Source organism: Octopus sinensis, linkage group LG30 (genome assembly GCF_006345805.1).
Source record: "Octopus sinensis linkage group LG30, ASM634580v1, whole genome shotgun sequence".
In the NCBI taxonomy this organism is placed as follows: domain Eukaryota; kingdom Metazoa; phylum Mollusca; class Cephalopoda; order Octopoda; family Octopodidae; genus Octopus; species Octopus sinensis.
Genome location: NC_043026.1, coordinates 6,151,640 through 6,171,945, shown reverse-complemented (window position 1 = coordinate 6,171,945; position 20,306 = coordinate 6,151,640). Strand labels below are relative to the sequence as shown.

The 20,306-nt window shown below is 40.2% G+C and overlaps 1 protein-coding gene across 1 annotated transcript; it reads right to left on the bottom strand.

The window, feature by feature from the left end:
• Positions 1-6,303: 6,303 nt before the first annotated feature.
• Positions 6,304-13,154, bottom strand: LOC118768519. The gene is made up of 6 exons (XM_036515186.1): positions 12,559-13,154; positions 11,252-11,558; positions 10,479-10,657; positions 8,936-9,099; positions 7,833-8,005; positions 6,304-6,618 (listed from the first exon to the last, which is right to left on the bottom strand). Exons 2-6 carry the CDS (start codon positions 11,544-11,546, stop codon positions 6,545-6,547), a joined length of 885 nt encoding a protein of 294 aa, XP_036371079.1. The 5' UTR covers positions 11,547-11,558; positions 12,559-13,154; the 3' UTR covers positions 6,304-6,544.
• Positions 13,155-20,306: the final 7,152 nt, after the last annotated feature.

The window sequence follows — 20,306 nt, the reverse complement described above, 5'->3', positions numbered from 1 at the left end:
TGTTATTGATGTTGTTGTTGTTGTTATTTTCAGGATTTGCACTTGCCGATTCCATGGCCATCTTCATCCGTCTGAGACAAAACTTACCAATCCCAGTTTATGTCTAATGCAAGCACCGTTGTTGTTGAGCACCATCCATACAAATATGACCACCACCACTGAGCACGTGTCAGCTATTGTCACCGAATAAAGTTTCCACATTAACCTTTCGATCCGAAATCCTTCTCTTCTGGTTCTCTTTCTAGCTTCTTTGGTGACTCCAAAGAGTTGAGTTACATCACACTATGAAAATATGGAACGTACACTCTCTCAGGGAGATACGATTCTTTATTATAAAAGTAAGGTTGTGTGTCTTGTCTCCTCTCCCTACGATTTAGATTCCTACTACTCCCACATTTTGCAGTGCAGTTTAACCAAAACGGGTATCTTATAGTCGTGATTCATATCGAGCCCTTCTGGGTATTAGCGCGCGTCTCAATGAGTCTACAATTTTAAAAAAAATTTACCATCTTTTTTTCCATTTTAATGCATTTTTTTCACTATTATATAAGGAAAGTACCTTTCACTTTCTAAAAATGGCTCGATAGTCTAATCTACGATTTAAAAAAAAAGTTTACCATCATATTTTTTCCATTTTAATGCATTTTTTTTTTTTTTTTCGCTATTATATAAGGGAAGTAAACTCTCTAAAATGTCTACGATGATCAACGATTTAAAAACAAATTCACCACAAATTTTTTTTCCATTTTTAATGCATTTTTTTGCTATTGTTTTCCATTTTAAATGCATATTTTTCTCGCTATTATATAAGGGAAGTAACTCTCTAAAAATGTCTACGATGAGTCAACGAAACGTTTAAAAAAAAATTTACCATCATTTTTTTTCCATTTTTTAATATTTATTTTTTTTTGCTATTTTTTGGCTATAACTCTCTAAAAATGCTTATATAGTTATTTCCCTTACAAACCCGAGCGATACTGCTAGTACCTATTATAATGGGTAATACTACGTGTGCTTTTCATATTTTTCATTGCGGCTGAAGATAGCTTTAAACCATCTTTTATATCTATTATACACTGATGTAAGAACAGATTGTTTTATAAAGCTTGAAACATTTGTACCGCAACATCCTTCGTGTTCTGTTTTTGATTTTATTTGATATATACCCTCTCACCTCTGCCACTAGCTGGCATATACAGGTGCGTACACTTATCATATATATAATATATATATATATATGTATATATATATATAAACAATTGCAGCGTGGAAGGTGTTTGTAAGCCATTTAAGAAACACACAACAAAAGTTCGATTCACTTCAACATTTAAGACGAAAATATTTTGGCAAATTAAACTTAAATGTTGAAGTGAATCGAATGGCTTTTGTGTGTTTCTTAATGGCTTACAAACACCTTCTACGCTGCAATTGTTTCGTTCCAGCACACGATCTCAGATCAAATCACTTGCTATATATATATATATATATATATATATATATATATATAATATATATACATATGAAAGAAGGTTTGAAAATGCAATTTTAAAAGGTTTTTATTCACACCTTTTAAAATTGCATTTTATATATATATAAGAGACCAATAGAATAAGTACTGGGCTTACAAAGAATAAGTCTCGGGGTCGATTTGCTCGACTAAAGGCGGTGCTCCAGCATGGCCGCAGTCAAATGACTGAAACAAGTAAAAGAGTAAAGAGTAAATCTAGTTTATTAGTGGCACAGTGAAGATCTGTAAAACATTCCAAAGATTATCCATCAGAGGTTCTTATGTGAATAGATGCATACATTTGGATGTACACATTGACAGTTCAACCAAAACACAAACCCAACCACATATTCACAGACACTGGGAAATCTTTTAAGTCAAAAAGTCCAATCAATGGCACAGTGAAGATCTGTAAGACATTGCAAAAATTCTGCATCTGAGATTCTTATGTGAATAGATGCCCACACTCTGCAAACTAAAAGGTTTTTTTCACTTTGTTAGAGACTGGCTTCGATTTTCTCAAGATGAACTTCAAATACGCTCAAAGAAAAATCATACATACATAGATGCATACATGTATATATATGTATACATACATACATTCATACATACATACACACAAACATATATACATTCATACATATATACATAGATACATGCATGCATACATACATACATACATACATATATATATATATATATATAATCAAAATTACCAATGGGATATCAAGAAGTAATGCAGTACGACCGTTTCAAGCAGCTCCGTTTAATTAAACAATGCAATCATTACATCAAGTTAAATGCCATTACATCAAGTTAAATGCAATGCCATCTTCAGCTGCACAAATAAATAAATGGAATTTTAACAAGTAGGACACATTAATATCATTTTTCCTAAATATTTTAACAGAGCTAGAACTTGACAAGTGATGCTGGTGTGTTTATGTCCCCATTACTTAGCGGTTCGGCAAAAGAGACCGATAGAATAAGTACTGTGCTTACAACAGAATAAGTCCCGGGATCGAGTTGCTCGACTAAAGGCTGTGCTCCAGCATGGCCGCAGTCAAATGACTGAAACAAGTAAAAGAGTAAAGAGAGAGAGAGAGAGTTTGTTCAGTTCATCCTGATCGATGACTGGAGGTAGTAAATCAATCACCACCTTCGGCTCCAATGGGTTCACATCTGATCCAGATGCCTCCCTCAATTTCAGGTAACTCTGAGATGATTGTCCACTTGAAACATTGTTTCCCAACAGAAAACAAAAGGACCCACGGTTTGTTGTAAAGTTATTGTAACAAGGCACGTTTCTTTGAAAGCTCTGGGTAGATGGTCAGCTGTGTGATCAATAAGGTATTGTTGCTGTTGTTCAAGTGGTGGTTATTTGTGGGGAAGGTGTTGTTGATGGTGGTGGTGGTTTTTGTTGTAGAGAAAAGAGTTTTGCGTTTGTGAGGGGTGATGATGTTGGGGAGTAGGGGAGCGATTGCTTTTCTTAACCCTTTAGTGTTCAGATTATTCTATCAAACATAATGCTTATTGATTTGAATTAATCGTGCATTATCTCATATCTTCAAGATCTTGATGGTGTAATTACTTAATGTAGAATAACATTGTAGGGTAGGTGTGAGGGCCTGGATCTGGTCAGTTTGAACATAAAACAGATTAACTATTTTGGCCGGTTTAAATACTAAAGGTTTTATGGAATTACGTAATTCCGTAATTATAACAGTTTGAAAACTGTCCAGAAATGTCAGTACCATACCAAATTATCCACTGCTTCCAAACTGCAACAGAGGTCATCACAGTCTTTGAATGCCGAGACAGAGGTTAGAATCTCCGACTGTCCACTGATACCTTTACAGTTGTGATTGTTCACTTATAGTATTAATTCTTAACTGGAAAACAAATGAACTTATTTTTGTTTTATGAAGCTATAAAGAAGACGCACTTCATTGAACATGATAGATAGATAGATAGATAGATAGATAGATAGATAGATAGATAGATAGAGATCGATAGATAGATAATATATAGATAGATGGATAGATAGATAGATCTATAGATAGATAGATAGATAGATAGATAGATATATAGACAGATAGATAGATAGAATATATATATATGATATAATATATATACAAATGTGCTGGTGGCACATAAAAAGCATCATCCAAACGTGGCCGATGCCAGTGCCGCCTTGACTGGCTTCCGTGCCGGTGGCACGTTAAAAGCACCAACCAATTGTGGCCGATGCCAGACTCCCCCGGCACCTGTGCCAGTGGCACGTAAAAAGCACCCACTACACTCGCGGAGTGGTTGGCGTTAGGAAGGGCATCCAGCTGTAGAAACACTGCGAGATCAGACTGGAGCCTGGTGCAGCCTTCTGGCTTCCCACACCCCAGTTGAACCGTCCAACCCATGCTAGCATGGAAAACGGATGTTAAACGATGATGATGATGATATATATATATAACAAAGTGAAGTTGTAAGATACTGCACAAGTGGAAATATATATGAAAGAAGGTTTGAAAATGCAATTTTAAAAGGTGTGAAACCAGTCAAGTGAATAAAAACCTTTTAAAATTGCATTTCCAAACCTTCTTTCATATGTATATGTCCTTTATATCAAGTTTTGTTCTTGATATTAACTTTGATGCACACTCTTAACCTTTCTGTCCCATCCCTTTCTCAGCCTTCATTCTTTGTTTTCCTTTTCCTCTACTTAACTTGTCTCTTCCTCTCTCTCATTCTTCACTCTCTCTCTCTCCCCACCTCTCCACTCTTCGTGGTTTCCTCGCAGCCATTCCCCTTCTTCTCTCCCTTTCTCTTGCTCCTCCTCCCCCCTTCCCGTCGTTCACCCGCGACGTGACTTCCGCCTTCCTGTCGTTCACCCGCGACGTCACTTCCGCTGCTGTCTCTCTCGCCTGGCTCTCTCAAGGTAATGGACGACACTCTTTTCCCTCCGCTCGTCGTCCATAAAAAATTCTGCGTTTGCAATACTTTTTTCGTTCGGCGTCAACAGCCCTTCTTATCTTGTTTTTCCTTGTCCTGTCTTTTACTGTTTACAATTTGTACTGTCGTCACTGTCCTGTTGTTACCATTTTTTACCTCTCTGCGAAAAGATCTCAGAATTTTAATTGATCTGCTTTTCGCAGGAAGGAAAGTTTTCTTGTCGAAGATACGTCTCGCTTTTATCCTTCGAAACGCAGAGTAGATGAAACCTTTAGCGACTGAAGAAGGGGTTTGTTCTTTGTGTTAATTGTCCTGTATTCTATTTTTTGCTGTTTTTAAATAAATGTCCAGTTCCTTTGGTTTGTGTCTATGTTTTCGTTTCTCGTTGTGTTCGACGTCCTTTTGGTGTCCTGTACTCATATATGCGTGTATATGTACATGTAGAGGTAGGTACGTACATATATGTTTATATATATATGCATATGTTCTATTTTATTTATTAATGTGTATATATATATATATATATATATATAGATAGATAGATAGATAGATAGACAGATAGACAGACAGATAGATGATAGATTGAGATAGATAGATTAGATAGATAGAATATATATATATATAGATATATATATATATATATATATATATATATATATATTATATATATATATATATATATATATATATTATATATATATATTATATATATATAATAATATATAACAAAGTGAAGTTGTAAGATACTGCACGAGTGGAAATATATATGGAAAAAGGTTTGAAAATGCAATTTTAAAAGGTGTGAAACCAGTCAGGTGAATAAAAACCTTTTAAAATTGCATTTTCAAACCTTCTTTCATATGTATATATATATATTGTTGTATTTCGGAATGGTCATTTTGCCAGTTTAGCCAATAAAAACACATGCACTATATATTGGGTGTTACTTTGCTTCAGCGTTATTTACTTTTTACATTAATCTTATTTCGGCCAGAGTTCTTTCGTCACACTCCTGTGACCTCATCAGTGGTCCTTTGTTTTCTTCTTTCTTATTTGTGTGTCTCTCCTTACTAACCGTCAGCCATTTTGTATTTCTATTGTATGTCTTCATTTGCGCATGCTTATATCTCTATGTGCGTCTATGTTTATTTAGTGTGTGTATGTGGAGGATGCCTGTAATATTTCTTCTGAAATATAACAATATCTGTTTCAACACACGACTTCACATAAAAAATCTTGCACAACAAATATATAAACGTACTATATATATATATATATATATATATATATATATAATATATATATATATATATATATATATGGTAAGTGTAAGCACCTGTATATGCCAGCTAGTGGCAGAGGTGAGAGGGTATGTGTATCAAATGAAATCAAAAACAGAACACAAAGGATGTTGCGGTACACATGTTTCAAGCTTTATAAACAATCTGTTATTACATCAGTGTATAATAGATATAAAGGATGGTTTAAAGCTATCTTCAGCCGCAAACATTGTTATTCCAAAGAGTTACATCACCCTATGAAAAACATGAAAAGCACACGTAGTATTACCCATTATAATAGGTACTAGCAGTATCGCTCGGGTTTGTAAAGGAAATAACTATATAAGCATTTTTAGAGAGTTATAGCCAAAAAATAGCAAAAAAATGCATTAAAAATGGAAAAAATGATAGTAAATTTTTTTTTAAATCGTAGACTCATCGTAGACATGCGCTAATACCCAGAAGGGCTCGATATGAATCACGACTATAAGATACCCGGTTTTGGTTAAACTGCACCGCAAAATGTGGGGGTAGTTAGGAATCTAAATCGTAGGAGACAGACACACAACCTCTCTTTTATATATAAAGATATCGTATCTCCCTGAGAGAGTGTACGTTCCATATTTTTCATAGTGTGATGTAACTCAACTCTTTGGAGTCACCAAAGAAGCTAGAAAGAGAACCAGAAGAGAAGGATTTCGGATCGAAAGGTTAATGTGGAAACTTTATTCGGTGACAATAGCTGACACGTGCTCAGTGGTGGTGGTCATATTGGTATGGATGGTGCTCAACAACAACGGTGCTTGCATTAGACATAAACTGGGATTGGTTGGTTTTGTCTCAGACGGATGAAGATGGCCATGGAATCAGCAAGTGCAATTCCTGAAAATAACAATAACAACAACATCAATAACAACCACTACTACTACTACTACTACTACTACTACTATCACCACCACCACTACTACTACTACTACTACTACCACACCACCCCCACCACCACCACCACCACCACCACCACCACCACCACCACCACTACTACTACTACTACTACTACTACTACTATTGCTGCTACTACTACTACTACTACTACTATTGCTGCTACTACTACTACTACTACTACTATTGCTGCTGCTGCTGCAGCGACTACTACTACTATTACTACTACTACTACTACTACTACTTCTACTACTACTGCTGCTGCTGCTGCTGCTGCTGCTACTACTACTACTACTACTACTACTACTACTACTACTACTACTACTACTACTACTACTACTACTGCTACTGCCCCTGTTATTTAATTAGTTTTTTTGTTAAAGAATAAAGTCTTTTCCTCCAGCAACGTTTGTTTGATTTAACATTTAATTAAGACTAGGACAGCGAAGGCTGTTTGTAAAATATTTTGGTATTGGTTCCAGGATTCTTGGAATATTACAAAAGACTTCTGTGGTTAAATGAGTTTTTGGCAATGCAGCTCTGACACAGAACATCATCATCATCATTATCATCATCATTTAGCGTCCGCTTTCCATGCTAGCTTTCAAGGTTTGTATTTTGCCCTTCAAACACCATCGTTACCACAGCACTTTGGTTTTTGTACAACACAAGCTTCACCTGAAGAAATGACGAGTTTCATATATATATATATATCATCATCATCATCATCATCGTCGTTTAGCGTCCGTTTTCCATGCTAGCATGGGTTGGACGGTTCGACTGGGGATCTGGGAAGCCAGGAGGCTGCACCAGGCCCAGTCTGATCTGGCAATGTTTCTACAGCTGGATGCCCTTCCTAACGCCAAACACTCCGTGAGTGTAGTGGGTGCTTTTTTATGTGCCACCTGCACGGGTGCCAGGCGAGGCTGGCAACGGCCACGGTCGGATCCGTGTATTTTACGTGCCACCGGCACGGAAGCCATTCGAGGCGGCGCTGGCATCGGCAACGATTCGGATAGTGCTTTTTACGTACCACCAGTCCAGGGGTCCTGGCATCTGCTGGGTGCCAGTCATAGGATTGGTTCAATTTCGATTCCAATTTCAATTGGAACGAAAAAGAAATTTATAAACATGAAAACGAATAATGAAATACTTACCTTTGCTCCAAGTGGTTTTGGAACCACTCTTAGAGTAGTGGAATGCAGGGAAAGGGTTCGATGTCTCCCAAGGGCAGGTTTCAAAACGTTCGTTAGCTTCATTAATACACAACCAACCAATGTCATATGGGCAACTCCGATGATGGTTTGACACATAAAAACGGCGGGCGTCGCTGTATGGCGTCAAAGAAAAGACAGGACATTTTCAATTGTTGGCACTGTTATCTATTTATCTATATTATACTAGCAGTATTGCCCGGCGTTGCTAGGGTTTGTAAGGGAAATAACTATATAAGCATTTTTAGAGAGTTATAGCCAAATAATAGCAAAAAAATGCATTAAAAAAAAAAAAAATGATGGTAATTTTTTTTTTAAATCGTAGACTCATCGTAGACATTTTTAGAGAGTTACTTCTCTTATATAATAGCGAAAAAATGCATTAAAATAGAAAAAAATGATGGTAAATTTTTTTTTAAATCGTTGACTCATCGTAGACATTTTTAGAGAGTTACTTCCCTTATATAATAGCGAAAAATGCATTAAAATGGAAAAAAATCGTAGACTCATCGTAGACGCGCGCTAATACCCAGAAGGGCTCGATATGAATCACAAATATAAGATACCCGGTTTTGGTTAAACTGCACCGCAAAATGTGGGAGTAGTTAGGAATCTAAATCGTAGGAGACAGACACACAACCTTACTTTTATATATAAAGATTAGGTTGGTGCCTAATTATTGCGGCTTTTTTTCTGCAAATTATATTGAACAAAATCAATAACAACATGTAAGAAAAACATCTTTAAATGATTATTCCAGAGCATATTCACCATCTACTTCAATTACTGCTTCCCATTTGCTTGGCAGATGGTCAAAACCGTCATTTAAAGATGTTTTTGTTAAATATTGTTATTGTTTTTGTTGAATAAAATTTGTTGAAAAGAAGCCGCAATAATTATGCCCCAACCTAATATACATATGTGTGTGTGTGTGTGTGTTTATATATACATGCTTTGTCTTGAGTTTTATATATATATATATATACTGGGTTTGTGCAAAATGAAGTGAAAATAAAACTTACTAATGTCCAATAATAAAAACTTACCCAAATCCAGCTATGGAGAAATAATTGGTGTTCTCTACTGGTAGATCACTCCATGGGGAACTTTTCAGCTTGTCAATTGAGAACCAACTTTCAAGGGTTGTATCTCGTCCATCAAACACCATCGTTACCACAGCTGTTTGGTTTTCGTATAACACAAGTTTCACCTGAAGAGAGGATAAGTCTCTCTTTTATTTTTTTTTTCTCTTTTACTTGTTTCAGTCATTTGACTGCGGCCATGCTGGAGCACCGCCTTTAGTCGAGCAAATCGACCCCGGGACTTATTCTTTGTAAGCCCAGTACTTATTCTATCGGTCTCTTTTTGCCGAACTGCTAAGTGACGGGGACATAAACACACCAGCATCGGTTGTCAAGCAATGCTAGGGGACAAACACAGACACACAAACATACACACACATACATATATATATATACAAATATCTCACAGGCTTCTTTCAGTTTCCGTCTACGAAATCCACTCACAAGGCATTGGTCGGCCCGAGGCTATAGCAGAAGACACTTGCCCAAGATGCCAGACAGTGGGACTGACCCGGAACCACACAGCCACTCCTGCGCCTATATATATATCTTTCCAAATAAAGTTGTAACCTCTGTCTCTCTGTTTCTTTGTTATTGAACCCCTCCTTGGGTTTCGGAGACAGGCTTCCATAGCCATATATATTCTGAAACTACGTTACCCAGGGTGCTTGGATACTCTTTTACTCTTTTACTCTTTTACTTGTTTCAGTCATGTAACTGTGGCCATGCTGGAGCACCGCCTTTAATCGAGTAAATCGACCCCAGGACTTATTCTTTTGTAAGCCCAGTAATTATTCTATCGGTCTCTTTTGCTGAACCGCTAAGTGACGGGGGCAAAAACACACCAGCATCAGTTGTCAAGCAATGCTAGGGGAACAAACACAGACACACAAACACACACACGCATATATATATACATAGAAATGACGGGCTTCTTTCAGTTTCCATCTACCAAATCCACTCACAAGGCTTTGGTCGGCCCGAGGCTATAGCCACTTGCCCAAGATGCCACGCAGTGGGACTGCACCCGGAACCATGTGGTTGGTAAACAAGCTACTTACCACACAGGCACTCCTACACAAACAATTTAACCATTTATGTATCATATTTAATGGAATCATATTGTCTTAGATAAATTTGCTGCGGTATTTGTTCGGAGAAATGTCTGTTATGCATTGGAGAGAGACGAAAATCGTGTCAGCAGTGGCAAGTGAGAAAGCTGGGGGCATTTCTACGTCATTGCACCTTGTCAATGGTCTATACTCACAAACATTCACATGCTAGGACGAGATCTGTCACCACTGACATAAAAGAAAACAATGGATAAGCAATGACTGGTGTTGCGAATAACCACCCGACTGAATAGAAATCCCTTATACACATCACAAACAGTATTGGATCAAAATAGCTATTTATGTATCATATTGAAAACAAATACAAAAACAGGCAAGTTTAGCAGTGGCATTCTTCAAGAGTATATACAGCATCAGAATAAGTGTATACATACCTCATCAATCGGAAGTTCGTTCCAGATATCAAGCAGAGGGTGTCGGAAAAAATTCGGACAATAGCCACCAACGCATTTGTCCACGTTCCATGTTGAAGGATCGCCTACGTTCATTACGGAATTATAGATTAATGAGTTCGCCCCCTTTGACACAGCATAGGTTTTAATCCATTCAATGCCTGAAATAATATTATTAATAATAATAATAATAATAATAATAATAATAATAATAATAATATAATAATAATGATGATATAAAATATAATAATAATATAATAATAATGATGATGATGATGATTTGATGATAATAATAATAATAATAATAATAATAATAATAATAATGATGATGATGATGATGATAACTACCAAAACCTCTAAAAAGCCTATCAATGGCAAATACCCAAGAGAGCTAATAGTGCTGATGCTGACAAAACCCTTACCCATCAATAGTTAGTGTCTTAGGGGGAGGAGAAGAAGAAGAAGAAGAAGAAGAAGAAGAAGAAGAGGAGGAGGAGGAGGAGAGGAGGAGGAGGAAGGAAGAGGAGGAGGAAGAAGAAGAAGAAGAAGAAGAGGAGGAGGAGGAAGAAGAAGAAGAAGAAGAAGAGGAGGAGGAGGAGGAGGAAGAAGAAGAAGAAGAGGAGGAGGAGGAAGAAGAAGAAGAAGAAGAAGAAGAGGAGGAGGAGGAGGAGGAATACTACTACTACTACTACTAATAATAATAATAAGAAGAAGAAGAAGAAGAAGGATTGTAATAAAAATAATGCTTCACTTACTTCTATAGTAGGACATCTCGTTCTTGTCCTGTCCACTGCTGACCGTCATAATATTTTTGGGTGAGTAATTCTTACAAGTACGGTTGACTTTGCTGTAAGTAAAGAATTCCGATTGACTGTTTAGAGCGATGAGAGAACATTCTAGAAGACTTTGGCTTGGGTAGAATTTCTCTGTTGGAGGAGTCTGGAGATAAGTATAGGAGTAACCAGGACCCAAAGAGTTGTAGAAGGCTTCATCGAATTCCTGATTCGAGGAAACGGTCAGAATCGTTGCAAGGATTAGAAGCATCAGCATTTTTGGTTTTGACTGGAATGGGAGAAGAAAATTGGAACACTTTGGTTTTAGGATCATGAGAGAGTGTGAGAGAGAGTGGGAGAGAGAGAGAGAGAGAGAGAGTGTGAGAGAGAGAGGGAGAGAGAGAGAGAGAGAGAGTGTGAGAGAGAGTGGGAGAGAGAGAGAGAAAGAGGAGTTAGTAAAAGTTGTCTTATAATGTTTTTTCACGAAACACACATCTCACCTCAAAGGAATTTACATAAAACAGAGAAAAAAACAACTCTCCACCCCCAAAAAAAAACAATGACAAAAGATAAACACATAAAGTGGCATAGCTGTGTGGTTAAGAAACTCACTTAGAAACTTTGGGGCTTTGAGTTCAGTCCCACTCCACAGCACCTTGGGCAAGTATTTTGACTCTAGCTCCAGGCCGAACAATGCCTTGTGAGTGGATTAGGCACACGGAGATTGTGTGTGGAATCCCATTGAATATATAAATAATAAAAATCACAATCTTATGCCCTTGAGCGAGACCAACGTGTTACCTGCTACACCATACACGATAATCCTAAATCCAAGCTGCACGCATGCAGACATAGACACACACTGCTCCAGAGCATCAGCCGCGGGGTCACTCCGAAAAGCTCTATCTGCGACGATTTCATCTCAATCGAAGGAGAGGGGCTTTGTCCGCCCGGGTTGCGGATCCATGGAATAAGCTGCCGGACGAGATGGTGAAGATGCTGACGACCGCTTGGTTCAAAGTCTCCCTTGACCACAAGTGGCCTGAACTCTTTACCTGAACACCACCCTGTACATAACTCCATGTCCCCCTACATGGCCTGGCTTTTTGCTTTTTGAGCCAAAAAATTAACTAACTAACTAACACACACAGCACTCACACACATACAGACTCTCCCTCTCTCTCACACATACACACATGCACACACACATACACACATGCACACACACACACACACAGACGGGCACACAAACACACAAAATAAGTGGGAGATTATGAAACAGCCCTTACCTTTGTTGGTTGATGAAACAGGCAGCACCTATGAGTTTAGTGGTCACCTGAGGCACAGACGTCAGGACTGTCCCCTATTACTGTCCAGTAATGTCCACTGCTCGAACAACCGTCCACTTTTATTAGTAATGTCCACAAATATAAAGACTGCCTTCAAATCTCAATATTATCCCCTGCTTCCAAAATTATGACAGAGGTCAGCACTCTCTTTGAATACCAAGACAGAGCTCAGGTTCTCGGACTGTCCGTTGATAGCAACAATGATCCCTGCTGTAACTAACGTCCAATGATATGAAAACTGTCCACGACTGTCCAGTAATGTCCACTGGTATCCATACCATTCACACGGACGACTGCCCACTTAAGATATTATTACTCAACAGAAAACAAAAGGACCCATGGTTTGTTGTAAAGTTATTGTAACAAGGCACGTTTCATTGAACGCACTGGGTAGATGGTCAGCTGTGTGATCAATAAGGTATTGTCGGTTTCGTTGCAATGTTGGTGGGTCTTGTTGGTGGTGGATATTTACACAATTATTACTTTAACCTACATGGATTGACATAAGAGTGCACATATGTTTCATTACTGGCATATTTTCGACCATATGATCCCTGCTGTAACTAACGTCCAATGATATGAAAACTGTCCACAACTCTCCAGTAAAGGCCGCTGGTATTCATACCATTCACAGAGATGATTGTTCACTTCAGATATTATTACCCAACAGAAAACAAAAGGACCCATATATATATCTATCTATCTATCTATCTATCTATCTATCTATCTATCTATCTATCTATCTATCTATCTATATCTATCTATCTATATGTCTGTCTGTCTATCTATCTATCTATCTATCTATCTATCTATCTATATCTATCTATCTATATGTCTGTCTGTCTATCTATCTATCTATCTATCTATCTGTTTATTGACGGACGTGATGTCAGTTCAGCTCCGAATGTAATCGTTTATTTTGACTATTTATAGGCCAATTTTTGTGTACATTTTTGTAAATAAGTTGTGTAAGGCACCCAACTTTCGTTTGAGTGCTTTTCTAAGGGAGGAATTCGCCCCTAGGGGCAGTTTTAACCCTATTTAATTTGTGTAATTTCCTTTTCGACATTTTGAAAATGTCAAGAAATTGTATTTTAGAACGATGGTCGCGTTCCTCTATCGACCAGCTTTCTCCCAGACTGGAAACGCTAGGATAAAAAAAGAATTTATGCACGGAAGGTGAAATCATCAATGAATTTGCAATGAACGCTGCAACCACTTGTAGTAAAAACCCTGTCACCACTACCACCACTAACAAGAACAACAAAGAGAATACTACTGTTACCACCACCGCTTTCACCACCACCACCACCACCACCACCACCATCAGCATCGACAACAGCAACAAATATAAAACAAAGGTCGCAAGGTCAAGCACCGTCAACACCACCAGTGAGTCCACCACCAACACCGACAACAACACCATGGCAGCATCTGCTACTAAAACTGCTATCCCTGCTAAAGACATCGCCACCAATAACAATACCAACATCACCATCACCACCACCAAAGACCGTGCCGTCAATGCTACTAATACCACTAACACCACCGCCGTCACCAAGAACGACAATAACAACAACAACAACAACAACAACAACGACAACAACAACAATTCCCTTCAACCACTGCTCAATGTTATATCAATGTTTACACCATTATTTCTGTGATACACGATTTTCTTTTTTTTTCCTTTTTTTTCCTCCCCTCGATCCCTTTTGATCGCAATCTTACATTTTTTATTTTTTCCACCCTCGAAAAGAAAAGCTCTGCATTTGTATTTGTCCCCTCTGTATTCAGCCCTGTGTGGCTAATAAAAGAAAGTTATCTATCTATCTATCTATCTATCTATCAATCTGTCTATCTATCTATCTATCTATCTATCTATCTATCTATCTATCTATCTATCTATCTATCTATCTATCTATCTGCAGCGTCTCCATCGTGGGACGCTGGACGGACGGACCGGTTAAATTGCTCGGGGTCTGGTTCGGTCCGGACCTCCAAATGGAGAAGAACTGGGGCGAGATAACGACTAGGGTGGCTACTCTCACCCAGAAATGGACTGAGAGAAAGCTATCCCTAAAAGGTCGGGCGGAGGTGGCGAACGCGTACATCGCATCCGTCATCGAGTATCGTCTGACCGTCGTGCCTTGTCCCGACCCTACCATCACCAAACTGGAACGAACGCATCTCTTCCGCTTCTTGTGGAAGGGAAACGTTCCGATGGTTAGGCGATCCATTTGCTGCCAACACCCGCTAAATGGAGGGCTGGGCATGCCGTGGTTGATGATGCGCAGACATGCGCTGAGACTGACGCGACATCTCCGGCGCTTCATAGACAACGGTGAACAGGGGTGGTCGCCTTTTGTGCGGCGCGCTTTCCCGCAGCTCGTCTCCTTGGACGAACTACAGTCATGGATCAAGCAGAGACCGAGGCTAGGCGAATGGCCCGCGAGTGTCGCGTTGCTCTCAAGCAACTCTGCCGTCCGGGATCGAACTTGTGCGACTCCATCACAACAAAGGCATTCTATAGAGGATTAGTGGAGGGGAGGTGCAACGACGAACTCGGGCAGAGTCTGGGCGTCGACGAGGAACACCTGACCCGCCTGTTCAGGACAACTTTCGGCGGCCGGGACCTATGAACAATCACCAAAGATCCCTGGCCTGGCAGTGCTATCGAGAAGCATTACCTGTTCGGGATAAGCTCTACAGACACGGTTCCAGACACACTGGACCGACTTGCCCGAGATGCGGTCAGAGCGACGAAACCGTTCTGCACGCACTCGTGCAATGTCCAACCATTTCCGACCTGTGGGCTTATGCCGAACGGCTGCTGTCACGTGTGGGACGAATCGCCTATCGGCCGAGTTCTATCGTGAGAATTGCTGCTCCGCCCCCTTCCCTCAACCGGGAAGGCAAGCAGTTTTCATCGTACTGGTGGCCATGGTGAAAAAATGTGTGTGGTGGACTCGAGCGAAAGGATTAGAGACAAACACTTACCTCTCTGCCAATCGCTCATCAACTTTTTCAAGTACCCTTGAAAAGGAAGGTGAGAATGGAGAGGGAAGTTTGTGTCTCGCGAAAGATTCAAAAAAGATGGGTGAATGTTGCAAAGATGGTGCGTGCTAGTAACGAAACCATTTTGAGCATGATCCTGTAGATCGTAAAAAAGAAAGAAAGAGAGCATTTTTGACCTCATGTGTTTATTTTCCTCCCTGACTGGGGTTCCCGTGGTCTTTTCTGTAGGCTTTTCTTCCCACGGATGAACCCAATCTTGTTATATCAATGTTTACACCATTATTTCTGTGATACACGATTTTCCTTTTTTCCTTTTTTTCCCTCCTCTCGATCCCTTTTGATCGCAATCTTACTTTTTTTTATTTTTCTCCACCCTCGAAAAGAAAAGCTCTGCATTTGTATTTTGTCCCCTCTGTATTCAGCCCTGGTGGCTAATAAAAAAAGTTATCTATCTATCTATCTATCCATCTATCTATCCATCTATCTATCTATTTATCTATCTGTCTCTATCTGTATCTGTCTATCTATCTATCTATCTATCTATCTATTTATCTATCTATCTATCTATCTATTTATCCATCTATTTATCTATCTATCTATCTATCTATCTATCTATCTATCTATCTATCTATCTATCTATCTATCTATCTATCCATCATCATCTATCTATCTATCTATCTATCTATCTATCTATCCATCTATCTACTTTTATCTATCTGTCTATCTGTCTATCTATCTGTCTATCTATCTATCTATCTATCTATCTATCTATCTATCTATCTATCTATCTATCTATCTATCTATCTATCTATCTATCTATCATGTTCAATGAAGTGCGTCTTCTTTATAGCTTCATAAAACAAAAATAAGTTCATTTTGTTTCCAGTTAAGAATTAATACTATAAGTGAACAATCACAACTGTAAAGGCTATCAGTGGACAGTCGGAGATTCTAACCTCTGTCTCGGCATTCAAAGACTGTGATGACCTCTGCTGCAGTTTTGGAAGCAGTGGATAATATTGGTATGGTACTGACATTTCTGGACAGTTTTCAAACTGTTATAATTACGGATTACCTGTAATTCCATTAACCCTTTAGTATTTAAACCGGCCAAAATAGTTAATCTGTTTTATGTTCAAACTGACCAGATCCAGGCCCTCACACCTACCCTACAATGTTATTCTACATTAAGTAATTACACCATCAAGATCTTGAAGATATGAGATAATGCACGATTAATTCAAATCAATAAGCATTATGTTTGATAGAATAATCTGAACACTAAAGGGTTAAGAAAAGCAATCGCTCCCCTACTCCCCAACATCATCACCCCTCACAAACGCAAAACTCTTTTCTCTACAACAAAAACCACCACCACCATCAACAACACCTTCCCCCACCACCACCACCACCACCACCAACAATAACCACCACTTGAACAACAGCATCAATACCTTATTGATCACACAGCTGTCCATCTGCCCACGGCTTTCAAAGAAACATGCCTTGTTACAATAACTTTACGACAAACCGTGGGTCCTTTTGTTTTCTGTTGGGAAACAACGTTTCAAGTGGACAATCATCTCAGAGTTACCTGAGATTGAGGGAGGCATCTGGATCAGATGTGAACCCATTGGACCAGAAGGTGGTGATTGATTTACTACCTCCAGTCATCGATCAGGATGAACTGAACAAACTCTCTCTCTCTTTACTCTTTTACTTGTTTCAGTCCTTTGACTGCGGCCATGCTGGAGCACCGCCTTTAATTGAGCAACTCGATCCCGGGACTTATTCTGTTGTAAGCCCAGTACTTATTCTATCGGTCTCTTTTGCCGAACCGCTAAGTAATGGGGACATGGACACACCAGCATCGGTTGTCAAGCAATGCTAGGGGGACAAACACACACACACATATATATATACATATATACGACAGGCTTCTTTCAGCTTCCGTCTACCAAATCCACTCGCAAGGCTTTGGTCAGCCCGAGGCTATAGCAGAAGACACTTGCCCAAGGTGCCATGCAGTGGGACTGAACCCAGAACCATGTGGTTGGTAAACAAGCTACTTACCACACAGCCACTCCTGCGCCTATTGATTATTAAATAGTGTTTTTAAAAATTATATGTTATTAAAGGATAACATGAGGGTGAAAAACTTTTTTCTAAAAGAGAACCACAAAAATAGTTTTAAATGTGATAAAGTGACTGCAAAAGAGATTCAATGACGTAACTCGGAGTGCAGGGTTCAAGTGGCATCATTCCACCTCTTCATTAATTTTTTTGTCATCTTTTTTCTCATTCGTTTTTTTCCCCACTTTTGTGTTTTTTGTTTGTATTTGCGGACAATAAAGAATTCATTCGTAATTTGGACGATCTGGTATGATCTGATTGTCAGCAACACAAAGAGAACAAGCTATCGGCCGTTTGCAAACAGAGCAGCATGGCTTGGTTGTTGTGAAAGCTTACAATGTCCATGTCAGTACCATCTATCGCCTGCAACAACACCGACAGCCCAGCAGACCATGCTTGTAGAGGGCACTTTCAAGTGACCCCGCCCAGGCAGGATTGCTTCATCCGCCTGCAACACCACCGTGATCGCTTCAGACCAGCCAGCGTGATGGCTCGCGAGACCATTGGCACTGGACAGTGGCCCATCAGCGACAATACAGTATGACGTCGACTGGCTGTGAACAACCTCCATTGCTGTCATCCTGCCATCATCGAGGGCCTGGCTTCACTGCCTGCCACCATTAGGCGCAACTACAGTGGGCTACACAGCACCGACATTGGTGGCATCAACAATGGAGGTTGATTGTCTTCTCTGACGAGAGTCAGTGCAGCATTTCCACCTCGGATGATAGAGTGAGGGTGTGGCGTAGAAAGGGTAGACGCTAAAGAGATGCACGTGTCATGGAGAGAGACACATGAGATGGCTAAAGCATCATAGTTTGGGGTGCCATAGGCCTGCATCAGAGAATTGGGCTCCATATGTTCCAAAATGTTGGTGCAGGCAGAGGGAATGGCATCACAGCACAGCGCCATGTTGACCAGATCTTAAGACCTCACATCATGCCCTTCTTCGTGTGTCACCATAGCCACGTGTTCCCACAGGACAATGCTGCCTCCAACACGGAAAGGGTCCTCATGGACTTCCTGCGTCAGCACAACATCAGAACCATGCCGTGGCTGGCTCTCAGCTTGGATCAGAACCCAATAGAACACCTGTGGGATGAAATCCAGCGATGGTTGAACCAGGTGGTCCCAAGGCCAACAACTCGTGTGGAACTGGAAGCAGCTTTCCTCAGGGTTTGGACTCAAGTGCCAATGGCTTTTGTCAACCGCCTCATGCATTTCATGTACCAAACGGTGTATGGCCATTCTGAACACCCAGGGAGAGCATACACGTTACTGAACATGCCACGCCCTACAATCTAAGTGCATCCAAGAAATTGACTTTATCGGATTTATCAAAATTTATCTCTGACAGACATAATGAAATTAAAACATATTTCACAGTCACGCACGTCTTGCGTTTCTTTTGCGGTTCGGCACAGCGCTGATATTTGTGGACAGTTTTCAAAGTGTTGTAATTACGGATCACCTCTAATTCCATTCTTAACAAAAGCAATCGCCAAGTGCTTCCCTGCTCCCAAAATGCAAATATTTGGGAAACTACCACCTGTGCCATCTCTTGTGAAGGGTAGGAGAGTCCAGTTTGCTGGACATTGTTGTAGAGCTGAAAACGAGGTAATTTCTAGTCTTCTCCTCTGGAAGCCATCTGCTCACGATACCAGTCAAACCAATTCTACAATATGGCTCAGAAACCTGGACGTTATCAAAGAAGCTTGAGAGGCGGTTGATGGAACCTACACTCGCCTCCTTATGAGAGCTCAAAATCTCTCGTGGAAGCGTCATCCAACCAAAATGCAAATATATGGGAAACTACCACCTGTGTCATCTCTTGTGAAAGGTAGGAGAGTCCAGTTTGCGGGACATTGTTGTAGAGCTGAAAAAGAGGTAATTTCTACTCTTCTCCTCTGGAAGCCATCTGCTCACGATACCAGTCAAACCAATTCTACAATATGGCTCAGAAACCTGGACGTTATCAAAGAAGCTTGAGAGGCGGTTGATGGAACCTACACTCGCCTCCTTATGAGAGCTCAAAATCTCTCGTGGAAGCGTCATCCAACCAAAATGCAAATATATGGGAAACTACCACCTGTGTCATCTCTTGTGAAGGTAGGAGAGTCCAGTTTGCTGGACATGTTGTTGAGAGCTGAAAAAGAAGTAATTTTCTAGTCTTCTCCTGGGAAGCCATCTACTCGCAATACCAGAGGGCACACTCTCCTACCCTGATGTAATCTCCAGGGATACAGGCATCCAGCAACAGGACCTCTGTAATGCCATGATGGACCGTGTGGTCTGGCGTAGCATGGTAAATTCCATTGTCTCGACCACGGTCGAACAATGATGATGATGATGCCCCCCAACATCATCACCCCACCACCACCACCACCACCGCCACCACCGCCACCACCACCACCGCCGCCACCACCACCACCTAAACCACCACCGCCACCAACCGCCACTGCCGCCGCCACCGCCACCGCCACCACCACCACCACCGCCGCCACCACCACCACCTCCGCCACCACTGCCACCACCGC